This window comes from Oryza sativa, chromosome 12 (genome assembly GCF_034140825.1).
Source record: "Oryza sativa Japonica Group chromosome 12, ASM3414082v1".
NCBI classification, from domain to species: domain Eukaryota; kingdom Viridiplantae; phylum Streptophyta; class Magnoliopsida; order Poales; family Poaceae; genus Oryza; species Oryza sativa.
Window position 1 is genome coordinate 4,414,375 of NC_089046.1, and position 19,251 is coordinate 4,433,625.

The following is a 19,251-nucleotide window of genomic DNA, read 5'->3' on the forward strand; positions in this document are numbered from 1 at the left end:
TCTTTTAGCCTGTTTGTATTATTTGCTTTGTATGTCGCTTAGATTTCGGCTCTCCCGACGCTCCGGTGTACCTTGAAATAGTCGCCGAAGTTCCTCCAGCTGTAGAGCAAGGCAAGTCATGCTTGTCACTTGAACATGTTGATCCTATATTGCAAATGCTCTATTGTTTTTCTTCAAATACTGCATTGTTTTATAACATCACCATGGGATGTTTACCTACTGTCATAGCCATGCTATCTTGTACCATGTTCTTTTGTTAGCTTGGGATATAACATGACTAGAGATTGGATTAGGGAATGCTTAGCTTTTCTTAGTTCAACTAGCACACAATGGGGAACTACATTAAATGCATAGATATCAGATTCTAGGATTGATGTTGGTTAATGCTCACCACTCCGGTGTTGGTTAATTAATTAATATTAAATGGTGGGCCGTGGGTGCATGGTTTTGATGGTCGCGCCCAGGGCAATTAAGGACCGGTTCGCGGGAAACCGTGGAAGAATTCCTCGTACTTACCACAAGCCAGCGTGGGCAACGGCTGGGCTTGTAGTGTAGCTTTCCTCTAGCCGACGCATCCAAGCAAGGGTGGGCGTGATGGAGTTTGGATGGGCCCTGCGACGGCCTATGCGGCTTCCGGATTCACCTAGGCACGAGAAGGGACTGCCCGCTGCCTTGCGAGGAGTGGGGGTGAAATCTGAGGTGTGGTGTGCTTGGTTAGAGGGGGTTATGCGAAGGGTCCTGTCACGGCCTCTTTCCAGTATGTCGTGGTGGCATGTCGGCACACGGAAACGTGTCGTGGGGCTGTGTCTTGTGGGTACATTTGTACACATCTGATCAGAGTAAAACTATTCGAATAGCCGTGCCCGCGATTATGGGCGGTCAACCAGATTCACCGTGATTAGACTCACCCTAGACTAGTCTAATGGAATTGAATAGTATAGGTGGATGGTTGGGCCTGTTGCAACGGGGTATAGCGTTGGACAGTGGATGATTAATATTGATTAATTATTACAACTATTTTACTGCTTTCAACTTCTGTTTGTAAATGCCCGCTTTATGCAAACGAACCATTATAGCTATCCCTTGATAATTCCCTGCATCATACCCCTATTCCAAAATGACTTGCTGAGTACAGTGGGTAGTACTCAGTCTTGCTCTATTTTCCCCAAACCCCAGAGTTTGAGTATGCGTCAGATGGTGGTTTCTCTGAGGAGTAGGCTTCGTCCGTGCCGTCGAGGATGCCTGTGAGTGGTGTTCCCGCTGCAGATCAAGTCAAGGCTTAGCTCCAGTTATCTTTTGTTTTTCCGCTGCATTTATGTAAGACTTTTATAATGTTTGTAAGACATGGATCTGTATGGCAACTTTGTCGTTTGTGTACCCCGGCTGGTCCTGGACGGGGATTTTAATGCACATTCTGCTTGGAATTCTATTCGGGAATTTCTGGGCGTGACACAACGTCTTTGTTTTTGACAACTTCTCCCAAAGGAAACGAAGAGACGACAGTGACCTTGTGGGCTTGGAAGTAGTGGCGTATCTTTCTAGATGTTATGATCACAGCATAAAGCAGTTTTTGGATCTGTGGGTATCTAGTTTTTGCATCGTGGAGGGCCTCGCTGACCTAGTACACCAGGTATTGTACTCTTTCCCTCTCTACGACGATAACCGTCTAGCTTCGGCGTCTTGTTGGGCTTGCTCACCTTTTTGGGATGCTCAATTGTGGCGGGTGGGCTGGGAGTATGCTCGACCATGTCGAGGCTCCGCTTGTCACATTGTGCCGTTAACTTGGCGTTTCCCTGAATAGTGATTGTCCCTTTTGGTCCAAGCATTTTGAGCACTTGATAAGCGTAATGGGACGCTGCCATGAACTTCACGAGTGTGGTTCTCCCAATGATGGCTTTGTACGCAGTGTCAAATTCTGCGACATCAAAGATGATCTACTCTATTCAGAAGTTGTTGTCCTGTCCAAAGGTGACGGGTAATGTGATTTTACCCAACGGCTTTGATGACGATTCTGGAGTGATTCCATGGAAGGACTGATCTGTGGGCGTTAGCTCACTTCGTGGTATCCTCATGGCATCTAAGGTACTAGCGAAGAGCAGGTTAATTGAACTCTCGCCGTCGATGAGAACCCGTGCTACCTTTATATTCCGAATAGTGGGCTCGACCACGATCGGATATCTACCAGGTGTAGTTGCAATCTTGGGGTGGTCCGCCTTTGAGAACTTGATCTTGTGTTGGGACCATATCATCTTGGCAGTAGCCCCCTGCGACATAGAGCAGACTTCGCGTTCTATCTTTTTGTACTCCCTTTTTGAGGTGTACGATGTAGAATCGCCGAAGATGTGCGAGACATGTAGGTTGTATTCTGGGAATTTGGAGTCGGAGTCGAGGGTGGCCGCTTCTTCGGCCGTCTCGACAACACGTACTCGCTTTCCCCTTTCGATTGCCAGCTGTTGCGCGAGCTCCTTTTTGAAGACGTAACAATCTTCCATGGCGTGATTGTTAGTCTTGTGTATAGAGCACCATTATTTGCGTGAGTCGTCGTTCTAGAGGTTTGGGCACCTAGGTGGTTCCACCTGCTCAGCAGCGAGGACCTCTCCCGAAGGTTTGCACTTCCCACTCTTGCGACTTCTCTTCTTGCTCGACTCTGGTGTGTCTCTGTTGGTTGACTTCTTCTCAACACCCACCTTGCTCTATCCCTCCTTTCATCTTAGCGCGTCGTCTGCGTGAGCGCATCTATCGATAATTTCGAACAGCTTTCGAGCAGACGTGATTCGCCGTGTCGCCAGTTCCTACGTGGTGTATCGATCTCGGATGCCTGACTTGAACGCACGAATGACAGAAGCGTCAGTGATTTCGGGGATCGTATTCCTGCACTTATTGAAGCGCCGGATGTAGTCCCTCAATGATTCACCTGGGTTCTGTGTTAGGGTGTGTAGGTCATCCTCGATTGCGTGGCGCTTATATGTTCCATGGAAGTTAGCGACGAACTGCTGCCACAAGTCTTCCCATGAAGAGATTGAGCGGGGTGGGAGGTGGACTAACCATGAACGAGCAGATCCCTTTAGCGCAGCAGGTAAGTAATTTGCCAGTGCGTTGTCGTCTGCACCAGCAGCGTAGAGAATTGTGTAGTAGACTTGTAGAAATTCTTCTGGGTCTGTGCTTCCATCATATTTCTCGATCACTCCTGGTCGGAATTTTTCGGGCCATCGTATATCTCGAAGTGTGGGCGTGAATGCTCGGCACCCACCTCCTGGGACGAAAGGTGGCCCGTGGTTGTGACATCGTCGAGGAGGTCTGTCCGAGGAACAAGACAACGAAGATGAGGATGAAGGGTCGCTTGGTTCAGGAGCTCGGCTTCTTGAACGGTGATTGCACCCTCGATCTCCACCAGATGCGGGAGAATGGGAGTTGCGATCTTGCCTATTGTTGCCGTCTAACCTTTGATCTCGGACGTCGTCCTAAACTCGGCCATCGGCCCCCTGGTCTCGCTGATTGTTGTCGCCAGCGTCACGACGATTGTTGTTGTCGTCATCCCGACGGTCACTGTGGACCAGCCGATCTCGGTCTTTGTTAGGGCGGCCTCCTCGATCATCATTCCTTCCTCGGCGTGAAGGGAAGCGGTGGTGATGTCATCAATGAGGGGTGTTCTCTCCTCACCGAGAGGGAGAACGGCGCCGATGACGGTCATTGTCGTTCCGATTTCATCTGTCCCTCCGCCGGTCGTCCAGGCGTTCATGAAGATCACGGTTCTCGCGACGTGGTGGAGTAGGATCTCGGGCTACCCGAGGTGATCGGTCACGGGAAGGATGTTCTCCAGTGGGGTTTTCCACTTCCGCGTTCTCGTTAACTGATTCACCGTCTCCTCGGGGCGGATCACACGGTGCGAGTTCAACTGCAGCGTTTGCGACTGCGCTATTGAGGTTGGCCATGGTTTCTCGCAATCGTGCTGCCCATTGATCAACGTCTAGGTTTGTCACCAGATCAAAATGACTTTATCTCAATATCGCGTCGAGGTTTCGCAATTGCTGAGCAGGCGTTCCCGCTACCGCGGATGAACTTGTCTCGGCGGTATTGACCACTTTCACATCTCGTGGTGAGTCTGAAGAGGATCCGTAATCTTCCAGCAGGTGTAGCATAGATGGTTCATTGGGGTTGGTGCCAACATAGCCCACGAACCGGTCTGAAGTCGCCGCTGTATCTCGCTCCTTGGCAACACACTGAGCTTGAACTCGTGGTTGTTGGTCGCGATGATGCGGTGGCTTGAAGGTCCTAAGGAAGATCTTGCAGCTTGTGAGATCGTGTGATCTCGACTTGTGGATCGGGCAGTAGGTGGCACCCGTAGGTGAAGTACGTTGAATTCCACACTCCCAGTAGGCATAGAGTTCAGCCTTCACATGGAGTATCACCGGGCAATCCTCCAGAGTATGCTTTGATGTCTTATGGACTGGACACCAAGATCTTGGTTTCTGGGTGGGTATCCTTGTCGGCTCTGGTCTCTTGTGCAGAGGGCATAATTCGGCCGCTTGAGGATTCCTTCTAGGTGTTGGGGCCGTTAATGTTATGTTCTCTACTTGCGTGGGAGGAATTGCCGGCGGGGCGTCGTTTCTCGGAGTCGTAGCCGTACCTTTCTCGTTCTCGATGGTGATTGGGCTAGTCGAGATTGGCGAGACGGTGTAGACCGAAAAGACAATAGATCCAACTTGAGTCCACACCAGCGATGTCGAGGTAGGAGCTCCTGGATCGACGCAGGTCTAGGCACTGCTGTCAGGAGGGCTTGAAGTCATATTGGAGAACTTTGAGCACCAAGTCTCCCTACCTGGCACGCCACTGTCGACGAGTGATGCTCGTAGACCAGATGATTTGGATATTAGGGTACGTTGGAATGAGGATCTACGTAATACGACATCAAGCAAACAGAAGACAAAGATTATACTGGTTCAGGCCCCTTGTCAAGTAATAGCCCTAGCCCAGTTTATATGGGATTGATGACGAAATCCACAGATTACAATAGAAGTAGACGGAACTAACAATACCATCGAGATCGTAGTCGACGTGTCCGATGAGATCTCCTAGCGACTTGGTTCCGTGCACTCCGGCTTCGTAAACTATGGTGGGTGTGTTGGTGATGATATTCGATGCCTTGCACCTCTCCCTGGGGTCCCTTTTATACCGTGGATCACCTTAATCCCCAAGTAAAACTCGAAGACATCGGATCTTGTACGATATAACAAAAACTCTATCTCGGACTTCTATCCCTTCCGAGTAGGACTTTGGAAATCACTTGGCTCGTGGAGATATATTTTCCATAATTTGTGATGGATTCCAACAGCGTATATGAGAATGATCCGTATACGTGAAGGCATACCATATCCGTGTATTCCATAAGTCGTAGGATAGGAGGTATGTCTTATCCGTAACCCTGACAACAGCGTATCAGAGTTACAACGACTCATGGCCTGACACTGTGGACAACCATTCCCTCTTGCTATACTAAATCGCCATGCCGTTACAATAGGTCCATCCCTCTATTTAAAAGAGATTCTTAGGACATAGTCAGACTCTTACTCTATTTTTAACACTCGGTATAACTCCAAGTACTAAACTATAACCAACCTTGTACACATTTTCGACGCACAACTCTAACAAAAAAGAATAATGAGCTGATACGATACGAGCAGTACACATTAGACAGGGAAAGCACTGTTTTCAGTTCCGGTCCTCTTCTCGATGACTCCGGCATGCGTCAACGGTGCCCAGAGGTGGGTGATGAGCTCGCCTCCGTTTGCTAGCATCTGGACATGACTGGCCGCGTTGTCCGACGGCGCCACGGACAGGAGCAGCTCTACCCAGAGGTCGGAAAGCAACTTCCACTTGTTCACCGTCTCTGGAATCTTTCCAAGTATTTCGCAGAGCCTTCTGCCTTCGACCAAGATGTCCTTGTGCACATCCCTGGCTTGGGAATCCGGCACCATCGCTGGCAGCTTATCGTACATGTCATCCCTGGACTGGCAACCTCCAAGGCATTCACTCGCCTGTGTAAACAGTACCATTTCCCTGGATCAAGTAGTCTGGTACGCACGAGTTCATAGCTGAAATACCAAACGCACATACATGAGAGTCTAGTGCGAATTATTATATCATAAGCCCACAGGCATAGTCTTAGATCATCGGACCGAGCGGTCCGGAATACATTCCAAAAGCAGAAGTAGATAAGGCAGCGGAGTTAAGGCAGCGGCACGCCATTGCCACAGGCAACGACCGTAACTAAGACCTACTGAGCGCCATCGTCTCCATCACCCTCCTAGTAGTAAGCGTAGGGATCCTCCGGAGCTTCATCTCCGGCCTCTGATTAAGTTTGTATATTGCAAGGGTGAGTACCAACCGTACTCAGCAAGCCACCACAGCAACAATGCACATGATAGGGGTATTCAAAGGATGGCTATGGTTCTTTTGCGCAAAGCAAGTTTTGTAATTCTTTTCACAAGCCTAAGACCTAGCATAGACTGATCAAATTTTAGTACCAGTGTTCACATTAAACAACGACGGTTCTGTCCACCATCCATTGTGATCCCAAGGATAGCTTCCCGCCACTGAGTCGTCATGGTTTTCTGAGGACGTCCACCTTCCCGCCTCTCAGGAAGTGGCTGCAACAGCATAAAATCATCATGCAATAACCCATCCCACACAAGTTAAGAATTTAGAGTCTAGCCAAGTGTAATACACGTCCCGGTGCTCAATAACCGCGAGCACGGCTATTCGAATAGATTTGGTTTACTCACACTGCAGTGGATGTACACTTTACCCGCACTCCGCGACTGCCCAACACATGAGCTTCGCCCCAACACATGAGACCTCGCATTGGCAGTACCCGCTCCATGAACCATACATCCTCATGCACTCTAGGCATACACGGTTTCTAGCAGTGAGAGGAGTTCTGGCGCACCCGGGAAGGGAAGACTCACACATGCATTAAGATATAATTATGTTTAGATTTTCACATGGCAGTCCTACCGATGGCGACACCACTGTAGACACCCGCCTCGCGGTCCTACCAATGGCTGCCCCACCGTAGAGCCCCTGCCTCATACATCAAGAAACCACTATGCATGGATACTGCCTCCGCTCAGCTATCTACTCCGCTAGGTCTATACCCATACAAGAAGTGCGGTTGTACGGGGGTCGTTTCATGCTTAACTTCATGGCTTGGTCCTTAATTGACCGGGGACGGCACTAGCCTTTTCCGGACACCACCCAAATCCTCCGTCCGCCCCAGTCGAAAACAGTTGTTTAATTTTATTTCTCCTTTCACAAATCATATCATCAACATCATGGTAATGTGGCGCTCATGTCTCCACATGCCGCATCTCAATTACCTTCCCAAAGGTAATTGCCCAAGCATATAGCATTTGATAAATATGAGTATGCATGATTCTAGAATAGCATTTCTAAGCAGTTGTCATAATTAACTAGGGACTCATACGTAAACATGGTTACGAAGGCATAAGGGGTAAACAATAATCAAGGCATGGCATAATCACAAGTAGGATGTTCATCATTGCATGCAATTTTATTTGTAAACAAAATAATTTCGCAATTGGGATCAACATGTTCAAAGAATAGTGATGACTTGCCTTGCTCGTAGTTCTGCGGGTCTTGATCCTCGCTCGGATCCGCAACTCCCTCAGGGTCTAAAAGTACGTGCGAAGAATTTATTTGAACTCAATTAGAATTCAAATGAAATCCAAATAAACTCAAATAAAAGTCGAATGCGAATCGATCTTTCTATATCGACTACAAAGTTTGCAAAACCACTTCATTCCAATTTTAAGTTCATTCATCCTAAGTCTTTTTGTGATTTAGAAGTACATTCCTAAGAATTCAACATAATTATTTAGCTCTTAAATAAATCTAAATTTCTACCGCGAATTGATTACTTATAGAGATTACCAAAATATTCTATAATTATATAAAATTTTGCAATTCTACAACTAAAAGAAACCTACAACTAACCCCAATTATTTTAATTTTCTAAACCTCCTTAATCTCTCCCTAATTTTCTATTTATTTTTACTTTTCTTCTTTTCTATTCTTTTTTTTCTTTTCTTTCTTTCTTTTCATCTCTCTTCTTTCTTTCTTTTTCTCTCCCTCCCGGCTTCTCCCTTCCTCTCTCTCTCTCGGCTCACTGCCTACCCGGGGCGGCGGCGGCGACCGAACAAGGGGAGGGGCGGCGGCTTACCGACGGCGGCGGTAGCGACGGCGGCGCAAGGCAGGCGACGCACGGCGCGGCACTCGGCGCGGCGCGGCAGCACCGAGGGTGGCGGCGCGGCGGCATGAAGGCGGCGGCGCGGTGGAGAGGAAAGAGGGGAAAATGGAGGAAGAGGAGGTGGGGTGGTGTGGGGTGAAATGGTGACCGGGGAGGGGATTTATAGGGCGCGAGGAGAGGTGGCCGGCCCTAATGGCGACGCGACGGCGCGGCGCGTGGGGCTCGAGGCGGCTACGGCGATGGGCGCGCGGCGCGGCAGGCGGTAGCGGTGACGCGACGGGTGGGCGGCGCGGCGCGGGGCTCGGCGCGACGGCGACAGGCGACGCGACGGCGACGCGGCGCGGCAACGGCGCGGGGCGCGAGGCGGCGAGCGCGCGGCGTGAGGCGACGGGACGGCGGCATGGCGACGCGACGGCGCAACGGGATGGCGCGCGGCGCGGCAACGGCGATGGCGACGGCGCGCGATGGCAGGCAGCAATGGGACAGCGCGCGGTGACGGCGACGCGACGGCGTCGGCGGCGCGGGGCTCGGGGCTAGCTAGGCTAGGACCACATCAAGCACCTTGTAGGCAATGAATAGTGCTAGATCCTTATTAACCCTAATTTAATCTATTTTCTATTTAAATCTCGCCCTATAAATTCTAACTTTTGCACAAATCAAGTTTACTCAATATTTGTGTTGCTCTAACCAAAAGATTCGCCCTAGATTAACATTACCCATATTTTATTTTTATATAATTTACTTGAATTTAATTAAAGTTAATTCTTATTCCATCGCACTTAAATTTAATTGATACTAATATGGTCGCGATAATATTTTTATTTATTACCAACCTCACCTAATCTTTATTTTAAATTATATTTTAATTATTTATTTTGCCAGTTTAATTTTAGGTTTTATTCCTAATTAATTATTCTTTATTCGCGATCAACGAACTCCGAAATCAAAATCCAATGAAATATGCGAATAAAATCGGCATGATGCAATTTATTTAAAAAGATTTTGAAAATCCGTATTCTTAGAGTTTTGATTTTGTTGGTCGAATTTTCAGGGTGTTACATTTGGTCCTCCGGGTGAATGGGAATTTGATGACACCCGGAATACCCAACAAGGAAACAGAAAAAGGAACGATTTGCCAGCCGTTCCAACATTTCGTCAATGGAGGGTAGGGGAAAATGATCCTTTTTTGTTGCCTTGTGAAGCTTCCTGTAGTCTATGCACATCCTCCATCCGGTTACGGTTCGTTGCGGGATAAGTTCATTTTGAGCATTAGCAACGTCCGTCAGTCCTCTCTTTTTCGGCATAACTTGGACTGGGCTAACCCACTCACTGTATGGAACAGAATAAATAATCCCGGCATGCAGGAGTTTTAGGACATCTTTCTTTACAACTTCTCTCAACACATTATTAAGCCGTCGTTGAGGTTCCCTGGAGGGAGTACTCTCGTGCTCAATAGGGATACGATGAGTGCAAAGTATGGGGTTAATCCCTCTGAGATCCTGGAGGGAATAGCCAAGAACAGCGCAATGCTTCTCTAACACAGAAAGAAGACGTTGAGTCTCATCTTCATAAAGCTTGTCACTTATGATGACATGGGCTTCTTTGTCATTGTGCAAGAAAGCATAGTGTAGGCCTTCAGGTAGAGGTTTAAGCTCAAGCGGAGTTCGAGGTGGCAGTTCCATGATTGGGAGTTCGAGAGTCGCACCGAGCTCCGCTTCCTCTTTGATGAAGTCGAGGACTTCATTTTCCAGAAGGGTCTTGGGAGACTTGTTAGGGGGAACTGCCGTAACCTCCTCCGCATACTCATTCTATGGGAGAGAGTCGGTCAAGGTGAACATTGCCCGCAAGAATGAAACTGAGAATTCGTTCCCTCAAAAAGTTATCTTGAGGCTGTCCAATCGGGGCGTATTTATGAGAAGCTGCTCAATTGGAAGTCCGATTAGGATGTCAAAATCTTTGATTTCAAAAACATGAAAATCCAAGACTGCCTCCCTGTCTTCAAAGCAGAGAGGTACGTCTTGCACAATCCCAAATCCTTCAATGATATTTTCATTCGAGTGCTTGAAGAATTTGTTTGTTGGAGTTATAGCTTTATCGCCCAGGTAAGCGAATGCAAATGACTCAGAGATGAGATTAACCCCGACAGTTGGATTGTATAGAATATCAACGTTGTTCCCTTCTAGGTGACAAGGAAGGGATCTAGTGTCATCTCTGATCTCGACGAGTTTATATTCGAGGAGGAAGACTACCCTACCGTCGTCTACGAGTTGATTATCTATGCCGCCAAGTCGATGACAGCTCGATAGGTTATTCCAAATATTGTACTGATGTGATTATGATGAATAAGAGCAACACCGGCTTCGCCCAACAGAAGTAAGGCTATTACCCGTCAGATAAGGTGCCCGAACCTATATAAAAATCCTTGTCTCTATCTTTTTTACCTCAATCTTGCATATACCCTAGTACCAACGATCCCCATACCATGTAAAATACCGTAGTCACGGTACCACCCGTCAACACATACGCACTACTAGGGATATCATTACAATAATTCATAAGAATCATTTTTTACTTTCAAAAAGAGCATGCCAACCAAAATAAAGGATAATCGAAGTTGTTGATTTTGTCCGTTTTCAATTCCTGCCCGACTTGAGATAAAGCTAAACGATAAATCGAGCTCGTGTTTGAATGTCTCATTGCTTGGCTTAGGCTTATTGCTATAAGCAAATTTAAAATTATAACTTGAATTTGACATTTTGGTTTTTTTTATTGTACTTTATTTTACAACATTTGCTTTTGAGTCGCTAAGAACATGTATATAAAATATTTGCACACAAAAAGTCTGTAATTCGAATAAGCACATAATAAACGAAGCGGTGGATTATAATTATTTATTCACCTACGCATATCTACAAATTAAATTGGCTTCCATTGCAATGCGGACATTTTTTTTTTCTAGTACGAGAAGAAAAAATATAATATTGCTAAGTGCGCAATCTCTGCGGAGCCATCACATTGGTTCTTGAAAAAAAGAAAAGAAAAGAAAAGGAAAAGGCACGAACCTCTTTTTCTCGTCGTCCATGGCGATAGAACTCCTAGGCCAGAGTCGATTGCTGATCTCCCCTCGACCAACACAAAATCAATTGAAAACACAGCGTTCTCTGATTGACCATTCCCCTTAACAAAAACCTCTCATCGGAGTGCGCGAGTCGGCTCCGGTCGGCGCTGTATGGCGGCAAATCAGGGAGCTCCGGTACCTCGGTGCTGTGAATCTGCGCCCAAAGGCGGCTTCACTCGCATGAGGCCAGGAACTCGACGGATCAGCCCAAGATCTGGCGTAGCGCCGGTTGCTCGGTGCCTTAGTCGGGCACCGCCGCCGCCGCCCGCCGGCAAGACCGCCCTGGCTCGACGGACTACAGCGGGGATGGAAGAAGGGCGGCCGAAGCGACGGGCCAAACCAAACTGGTGGAACGGGTTCTTTACTCAACTCTACTGTTTTTTCAACATAGTTTTGGTCAGATTCATATTGGAATTTGAAACTTCGGTCAAGTTTTTCTGAACTTCCGGTATCTCGGACCTGGGGATTTGTTGTTGTTTTTTTTTTTTACAAATACTAAGTGATCCCTACTCGTAAAAACAAGAATTTTTTTTCACTCCTAGGAAAAAGATTGAAACGCGATGAGTTCTCGAGTGTTGATCTAATACGAATAGTTTGTCATTGAAATAGATGTCCCCAAAAATTCAATACTACTACAATATCAAGCGAGATGGTTTAACTTGCTCTTGATCCAGATAATTCTTACTAGATGATTATTGTATATGCTGCTATCTTTTGCAATTAATGCAAACAGTAACTCATTTGAGCTGGTTTCATAAATGATTGCAAGAAAGAATTTGTAAATGTTCTCACGTATGCAGGCTGATTGTGTCGACACACTACAGGGTCTATGGCGACTACCTATCTGGTTGTGGAGGTTATAAGCGCTGATATACCCTCAAGCAGCAATACCTCCCAGACCAACTATTCCGTGGAGCTTCATTTCAACAGTCAAAGTAAGAGTACGACCATCAAGGAAAATGTTGCTGTATGGAATGAGAGGTTCTCTTTTGATATGAGACAGCGAGAGGATCCTTCTGGTAACCTCATTCTTGAAGCTGCTGTCTACTGCTTCGATCAGATGAGCAACTCCAAGTCATTGCTTGGCAAGGTCTTGCTACCTGAAAAATATTTTCACCGCCATTCAGCTAACGTAGATCCGATGCAATATACATTGGATAATACAGAGGGCGTCAATGCAAAAGTGCTACTTAAGTTGTTCCTTACTGATGCTGTTGATAGGATTCTGCTTGAAACTGAGGATCGTCATACTCATCAAACTGAGGGCAATGGGTTAAATGGCATTTACAACTACTTGTTTCAAACAAATTATGGTTATGGCAAAGATCAACATGATGATCCGGTTGTCCTGGAGACTGCCGGTTTTGATCTGATGGAGATCAACCCAAATTTCGAGCCTGGCAGGTTGTTTGAGCGAATGCAGCTTCTCTTTGTGCGTGTAATAAAGGCTCGCAAGCTGCCGGACATGGATGCCAATGGCAGCCTTGATCCCTATGTCGAGGTCAAATTTGGTGCTTACAACAGGGGTGTCACCAGATGCTTTAAGAGGAACAAGAACCCAGAGTGGAACGAGACTTTTGCTTTCTCCTTCCAGCATGACAAGATTCCCAGCCCCACTGTGGATATCGTAGTCAACGATAAGGATCTGGTCAGAGATGACTTTGTAGGGAAGCTACACTTGGATCTCAAGAACATTCCAAAAAGGTCTCTGGATGATGTCCCACTGGAACCAACATGGTACCCACTCCTCGACCAGGACGGGACAAAATTAGCACAGGCCAGCTTGCTGCTCGCGATTTGGATAGGGTCACAGGCTGATGAAGCATATCGTCATGTAGGTTTATCAGGGTATATACCCAAAGTGTATGAGAACCCAAACCTATGGTGCTTGCGGGTCACAGTAGTTGAGGTCCAGGGTGTTACAGTAGGAGACGATGAACAGGAGGACATGGCCGGCTGCAACACAGGCACAGACACAGGGGTGTTTTGCAGGGCAAGGTTAGGGAAACAGGTTCAGAGGACTAGGGCACTTGGAAGTTGGAAAGCAAAGGACAACCAGTGGTAGCTATGAATGGAAAGAGGACCTTTTATTTGTTGCTGCAGAGCCATTCTTTGAGGATGACCTTGAGCTACATGTGATTGTTGCAAATCCCGGTAAAGATGAGGTTGTCATCGGCCAACAGACTGTACCATTGTCTTCTATAGTAAAAGGAGGCGATGAACACGACCACTTTGATGTCATGCCCAGCAAGTGGTTTGATCTTAAAAACCCTGATAAGCCACAGTTCGACAGTTCTGTGGATGATGGCAATGACAACAGTAGCCGCATGCGAATTTGCCTAAAGAACATGCTGGATGGTAGATATCGTATCGTGCATGATTCTAAAGGCTATATGGATGACACTAGACCCGCTGACAGGAAACTCTGGAGACCCCCAGTTGGTAGGGTTCATCTTGGGATATTGCGCGCTACCGGCCTCCCACTTAGAATGGGCAAATCAACAGTGAATCCGTATTGTGTTGCAAAGTATGGTGATAAGTGGGTACGGACCCGCACAATCCTCGATGGCCCTGAACATGTATTCAATGAACAGCATACGTGGAGCGTCTATGACATTGCGACCGTACTGACTGCGGGTGTTTTTGACCATTTCCCACACACGCGTAAAGCCCATCGAGAGATTGGCAAGGTACAGATTCATTTATCTTGCCTTGAGACTGATCGAGTATATGCACACTCCTACCCTCTTATCATTCTGAATCGCCGTGGGTTCAAGAAAGCCGGTGAGCTGCAGATAGCTGTGAAGTTGTCATCAGAATCTTTTATCAGCCTATTAGGCATGTACGCACGGTCCACTCTGCCCAAGATGCACTATGAACACCCCCTGACAGTAATGGAAGAAGATAAGTTTCGTTCAGAGGTAGCTGAGGTGATGGCCCTTCGATTCAGCCGGGTGGAGCCGCCCCTAAGGAGTGAGATTGTTGCATACATGTGCAACGCCACCGGAGGCACCAGCTGCTGGAGTATGAGGAAAAGCAAAGTGAACTTTTTTCGACTCATGCAGGTTGCTTCCCCATTCATTCATTTGTTTCAGAGCGTGACCTCATGGAAGAATCCTGCCGTTGCCTTGATTTCTTGTGTCATCTTTGTCCTGGCTCTGTGCTTCCATAAGCTAGTACTCTCGATGGTGATCATTTATTTTGTCTTAGTAGCTTTGTGGAATTACCGGTTCAGACCAAGGAAGCCTCCTTTTTTTGATCATAAAGTATCTTGTTTAGGCAGTGTACATCCAGATGAGATTGATGAGGAGTTTGATAGTGTCGAATCAAGTTGTAGTATTGACCTGGTAAGAATGAGGTACGATAGACTGAGGAGCGTTGCCGGCAGGGTTCAAACAGTTGTGGGTGATGTAGCAACTCAGGGGGAGAGGATCCAATCATTGTTATGTTGGAGGGATCCTAGAGCAACTGCAATCTTTCAGTTCATCATTGTCATGGTATCGATTGTTGTGTATTTTGTACCAAAGAAGGTTCTTGTGGGAATCGCAGGATTTTACATAATGAGGCACCCAAGGTTTCGGAAGAAGAATAATACACCATCGATCGTTGAGAATTTCTTTCGTCGATTGCCAGACAAGCAAGGTACTCTCATATAATACATAGCAGTAACACTTCATCTATATAAAGCTTGGTGCTTTCAGAAGAAGAATACACCATCGAACATTTGGAATTTCTTTTCTCGATTGCCAGACAAGCAAGATATTCTCTTGTAATATTGTGCTCAGCATTGCACTCTTGATCGAGTATGTTAAGTTGCCTTAGCAGCCTTACCTTCCAGGACATGTTGTTCGACTCAAATAACTAGACTGTACCATTTTTTATTCTCTTCTTTGGTTTAGGACACCAATCACATCACATCTGCGTATTACCACGGTGTTGGTGGGCTGTACGTGTATTTCTAAACATTGTAAATACTGAAGTAGTAGGTTACATCGTCCCAACAACTAGTGGTCTAGTATTCTGGATGGTAGTCAGCTGTGTGAGGAGGAACAGATCTTACATTGTGAGAAACCATAGACCACCATCGTGGATCGCGCTCACGCTGCACAGCTAGTAATTTGTTGTAATCGTTGTTGTAGTATTGTGCCTGTTTGAATGGTTATGTAACACTTTATGTCAGTTTTGTAATACTACTACTTAGAGCTGTTTTTTTTTTTTAATGTCAGTTTGTAGAGCTACTTCCTTGGTCCTTGTATCGTGGATGTGCCCGTGCTTGTGCGAGTACTTAGCTTCGATTGTTTGTGGTCTGAACATTTAATGTTTTAGCATCAAGTGAACATTTAACGACTGTCTTCTCATCTTTTTCTAGTAATTGAAAATCATATGCCTCATTTTTTTTTAAAAAAAGTCTGTTTTGAATCTTGCATAGCACAAACGAGCATGAAGATACTATACGAAGTTTCAGACTGCATTATGCATTGCACACCCTGGCACCTTCAGGCCTAGATTGAAAACTGCAACCATTATTTGTATTAGCTGTGCACTGGCTGCTGCTCATGGAACAAGTCAATTGGTTGAAAAAGAATATTAAAAAAGAACTCTCGCAGCACATCTGCACTTTTTTATTTAATCAGAGATTGATCCACTGATCGACCCAGTTTGTTAATAAAGCCAATAACATGTAAAAACAGCCAAAAAGAAAAAAAAAACACAGAAACGCTGGGTTAATTTGCTAGCTTACACGAAAGCACAAAAAGACTCCAGATTGGGCCAACTTCTAAACTGAAACCTCCAGGCACAAAAAGAGACAGCGGAGCTAACAACTCAGCAAGATAGCATCTACTCCGTAGACAGCTATTTGTCCAGATTCATTGTACTAGAAGGAGTCACATTTCATTCTAGATTAAAGTTTTTTTAGTTCCATAAAAAAACCAATCAAGTGCTAGATGTGATACATCCTAATACTAGTTCTATGTTTGTTTTTTTTTTTGACGGAGGGAGTAGGTCTGAATTCTTGACATCAGGTTCCCAACCTCCTCTTCCTCGTTTGCCGCACGCACACTTTTCAAACTGCTAAACGATGCATTTTTTGCAAAATATTTCTATACAAAAGTTACTTAAAAATCAAATTAATTCATTTTTAAAAAAATAATTAGCTAATACTTAATTAATCACGCGCTAATGGACCGCTCCGTTTTTCATGCAGAGGGATGGTTCCCAACCCAACAATCGAACACAGCCAGTGCAGTACAAGTCCATCGAAGCTACAGCCAGGGAAGATCACTGAAATAGGAATAAGTTCACTTTGTGACCCTCAAAAGTGATCAAAATATAATCCGTGACCCTAAACCACAAAACCGGATATCTTGACCCCTAAACTCTTAAAACCGGTGCAATTTGACTCCCTTGGCGGTTTTAAAAGGCGGTTTTGCTGACGTGGCGTCTACGTGGCGGTATTGACCGGGTCTCCTCTACACGTGGTGTTGACGTGGCGTTTAGGTGGTATTTAGAATTAAAAAGTATGTGTGGGACCTATTTATCATGGACACAGAAGAGAAATTGTGGGACCCACGTATCCCTTCTCTCTCCCCTCCCTCTAGTTCCTTCTCCTTCCTCGCCGCTCCCTCTCTCTCTCCCGCAGCGGCGAGCGGTGGAGACATCGGCGAGCGGTGGAGGTGTGGGTGTGGCGTGGCGGCCTACGAGCGGCGGGCGACACTATAGCGGCGACGGTGGCGGCGGCGCCCGGGTTGAGCTCCACCGCGGCGAAGATGGAGGAGACCAGAGCGGCGGCGGCGGGAGGCACACGCAGCGGGGTACAGCGAGCTCGGCCGTGCCCTGCTCAACCTGCAGGCCGCCGCCGACCAGGTCTTCAACACCGTCACGGCACGGGTACGCGTGCTACCCCCCTAGTATTTTGGTGTCGGGAGTCCGTGCGGCCGCCGCCACCGATTTCATGTCATCGGGAGGTGGTGTGGTCTCCTTCGTCTTCGCGGCGGTGGAGCTTAGCCCGGGCGCCGCCGCCACTCCCGCGTCTCCGCCACGCCACTCGCAGGCCGCCGCGCCACACCCGTGCCTCCGCCGCCCGCCGCCGCGACACCCGCATGTTAGTGGGTCGCACACACGGACGTCTTCCTCCGTGGTGAGGACAAGGAAAGCTTCATACTCTAGTCCGTTGCGGTTGAAGGTGTAGTGCAGGATGTCCTCCACTTCTTCCAGCAGCCACGGCCACGCCGGTTGTGGCGAGATCACCTGATCCCCCATGCGCCAGAATGCGACTCGGTGGGCGGAGAGGAAAGGTTCGATGATGCCGGCGACGACGCATCCTCGTTCAGTTGGCGGCCGCGAGAGTGTGGCGGTGACGATGGCGACTTTCTTGAGATCCAGCTTGTCCGGCTCGTACCAGTTGTGTTGGAGGATCGCGTTGGGGAGGTCGAGGTACTCAAAGTTGTTGAGGTTGACGAGGAGGTGCTATTGAGCTTGTGCTCCTCGGCGCCGTCGTACGAACCGAAGTAGCGCTGGGCGTGCCGGAGGAAGAAGGAAGCGCTGGAGCTGCGCTGGTGTTCGATCCGCGTCGCCTCGCCTCGCCTTCGCCGCTGTTGACGGCGCCGGAGATGGCCAACCACCGCCTGACCTCGCCTGCCGCCGCAGCTCCGGCCTCGCCGCCCGCCGCCGCTTGCTCTCGCTGCCCTCCCGCCCGCCGGCCGAAGGGGAAGAAGGGGAGAGAAAGAGAGAGAAGGGAGAGAGGGAGGAGGAAGAAGGAAGGAGGACTGGGCCCACATTTCTTTTTGTGTGAATGACTAATGGGTCCCACTTATATTTTTTAATTCTACTGCCACGTAAGTGCCACGTCAACGCTACGTGGAACAATGACTCGGTCAATATCGCCATGTAGACGCCACGTTAGCGAAACCGCCCTCCGAAACCGCCGAGGGAGTTAAATTGGACCGGTTTTAAGAGTTTGGGGGTCAAGATATCCGGTTTTGTTGTTTAGGGTCACAGATTAGATTTCTATAACTTTTGAGGGTCAAAAAGTGAACTTATTCTACTGTGAACTTATTCTACTGAAATATTGTTGTCCATGTTGGATTGGTGGGCTCGTTTTGCTGGGCCATCGATTTAGGTGGCTCTGTTTCGCCAGCTTGTTCGTGTCCTGTGTGAGAACAGAGAACTTCAATTCGAAAAAGTATACTTCGACTCCCTCAACTATAGCCCGAGTATGATTCATAACCTCCAACCACAAAACCGGGTATATTGACTCCTCCAACTATCAAAACCGGTACAAAATATATCCTTGAGTGGTTTTGGAAGCGGTTTTGGTTGCCGTGGCGCCTACGTGGCAATGTTGATCCAGTCTTTGTCCCACGTGTCATCAATGTGTCGCTTATGTGGCATTTTAGAGTGAAAACAAAATCCAAAAATACGTGGGACCGACATGTCATTCACACAGAAAAAATAGTGGACCCCACATGTCATCCTCTTCCTCATTCCCTTCTTCCTCCTCCTTCCTCTCCCCTCTTCTCTCTCCTTCCTCTTCCACGGCCCCTTCTTCTTCCTCTTCCTCCATCCTCCTCTTGCGTCTTGGCAGTGCTCGTCGCTGCGTTCAGTGTCGGGATGGCGCTCCGATGTCGGTCCCACGTCGTCGGTGCCGAACTGTTTGCGCACGGCGAAGTTGCCCCACGACGGCTTGAGGACAAGAGAGAGAGAGAGATGACGCCGGTGGTGTTGACCTCAACGGCCATGGTGATGGCTGAGGCGGTGGCGAGTGAGAAGCTCGGCGGCGTTGGCTTCAGGAGGAGGCGGCAGACACCGGCGGCTGGGGCGGTCGGCTCCTGCATCGAGGAAGAAGCTCCCTTGGATGTCGGCTGGA

General features: G+C 47.7%; 1 protein-coding gene across 3 annotated transcripts; it reads left to right on the plus strand.

Annotated features, from left to right (window-relative positions):
• Positions 1-11,363: 11,363 nt before the first annotated feature.
• Positions 11,364-15,622, plus strand: LOC9270377 (multiple C2 domain and transmembrane region protein 8). 3 transcript variants are annotated; one of them, XM_015765280.3, is made up of 2 exons: positions 11,364-11,740; positions 12,185-15,622. In XM_015765280.3, the coding sequence occupies exon 2, from the start codon at positions 12,214-12,216 to the stop codon at positions 13,447-13,449; it is 1,236 nt and encodes a 411-aa protein (XP_015620766.3). In that variant the 5' UTR covers positions 11,364-11,740; positions 12,185-12,213; the 3' UTR covers positions 13,450-15,622. The 3 variants fall into 3 exon arrangements, with proteins under 3 accessions (XP_015620766.3, XP_015620764.2, XP_015620763.2); XM_015765278.3 differs by having other exon boundaries at positions 12,209-15,622; XM_015765277.3 differs by having other exon boundaries at positions 11,364-11,731.
• Positions 15,623-19,251: the final 3,629 nt, after the last annotated feature.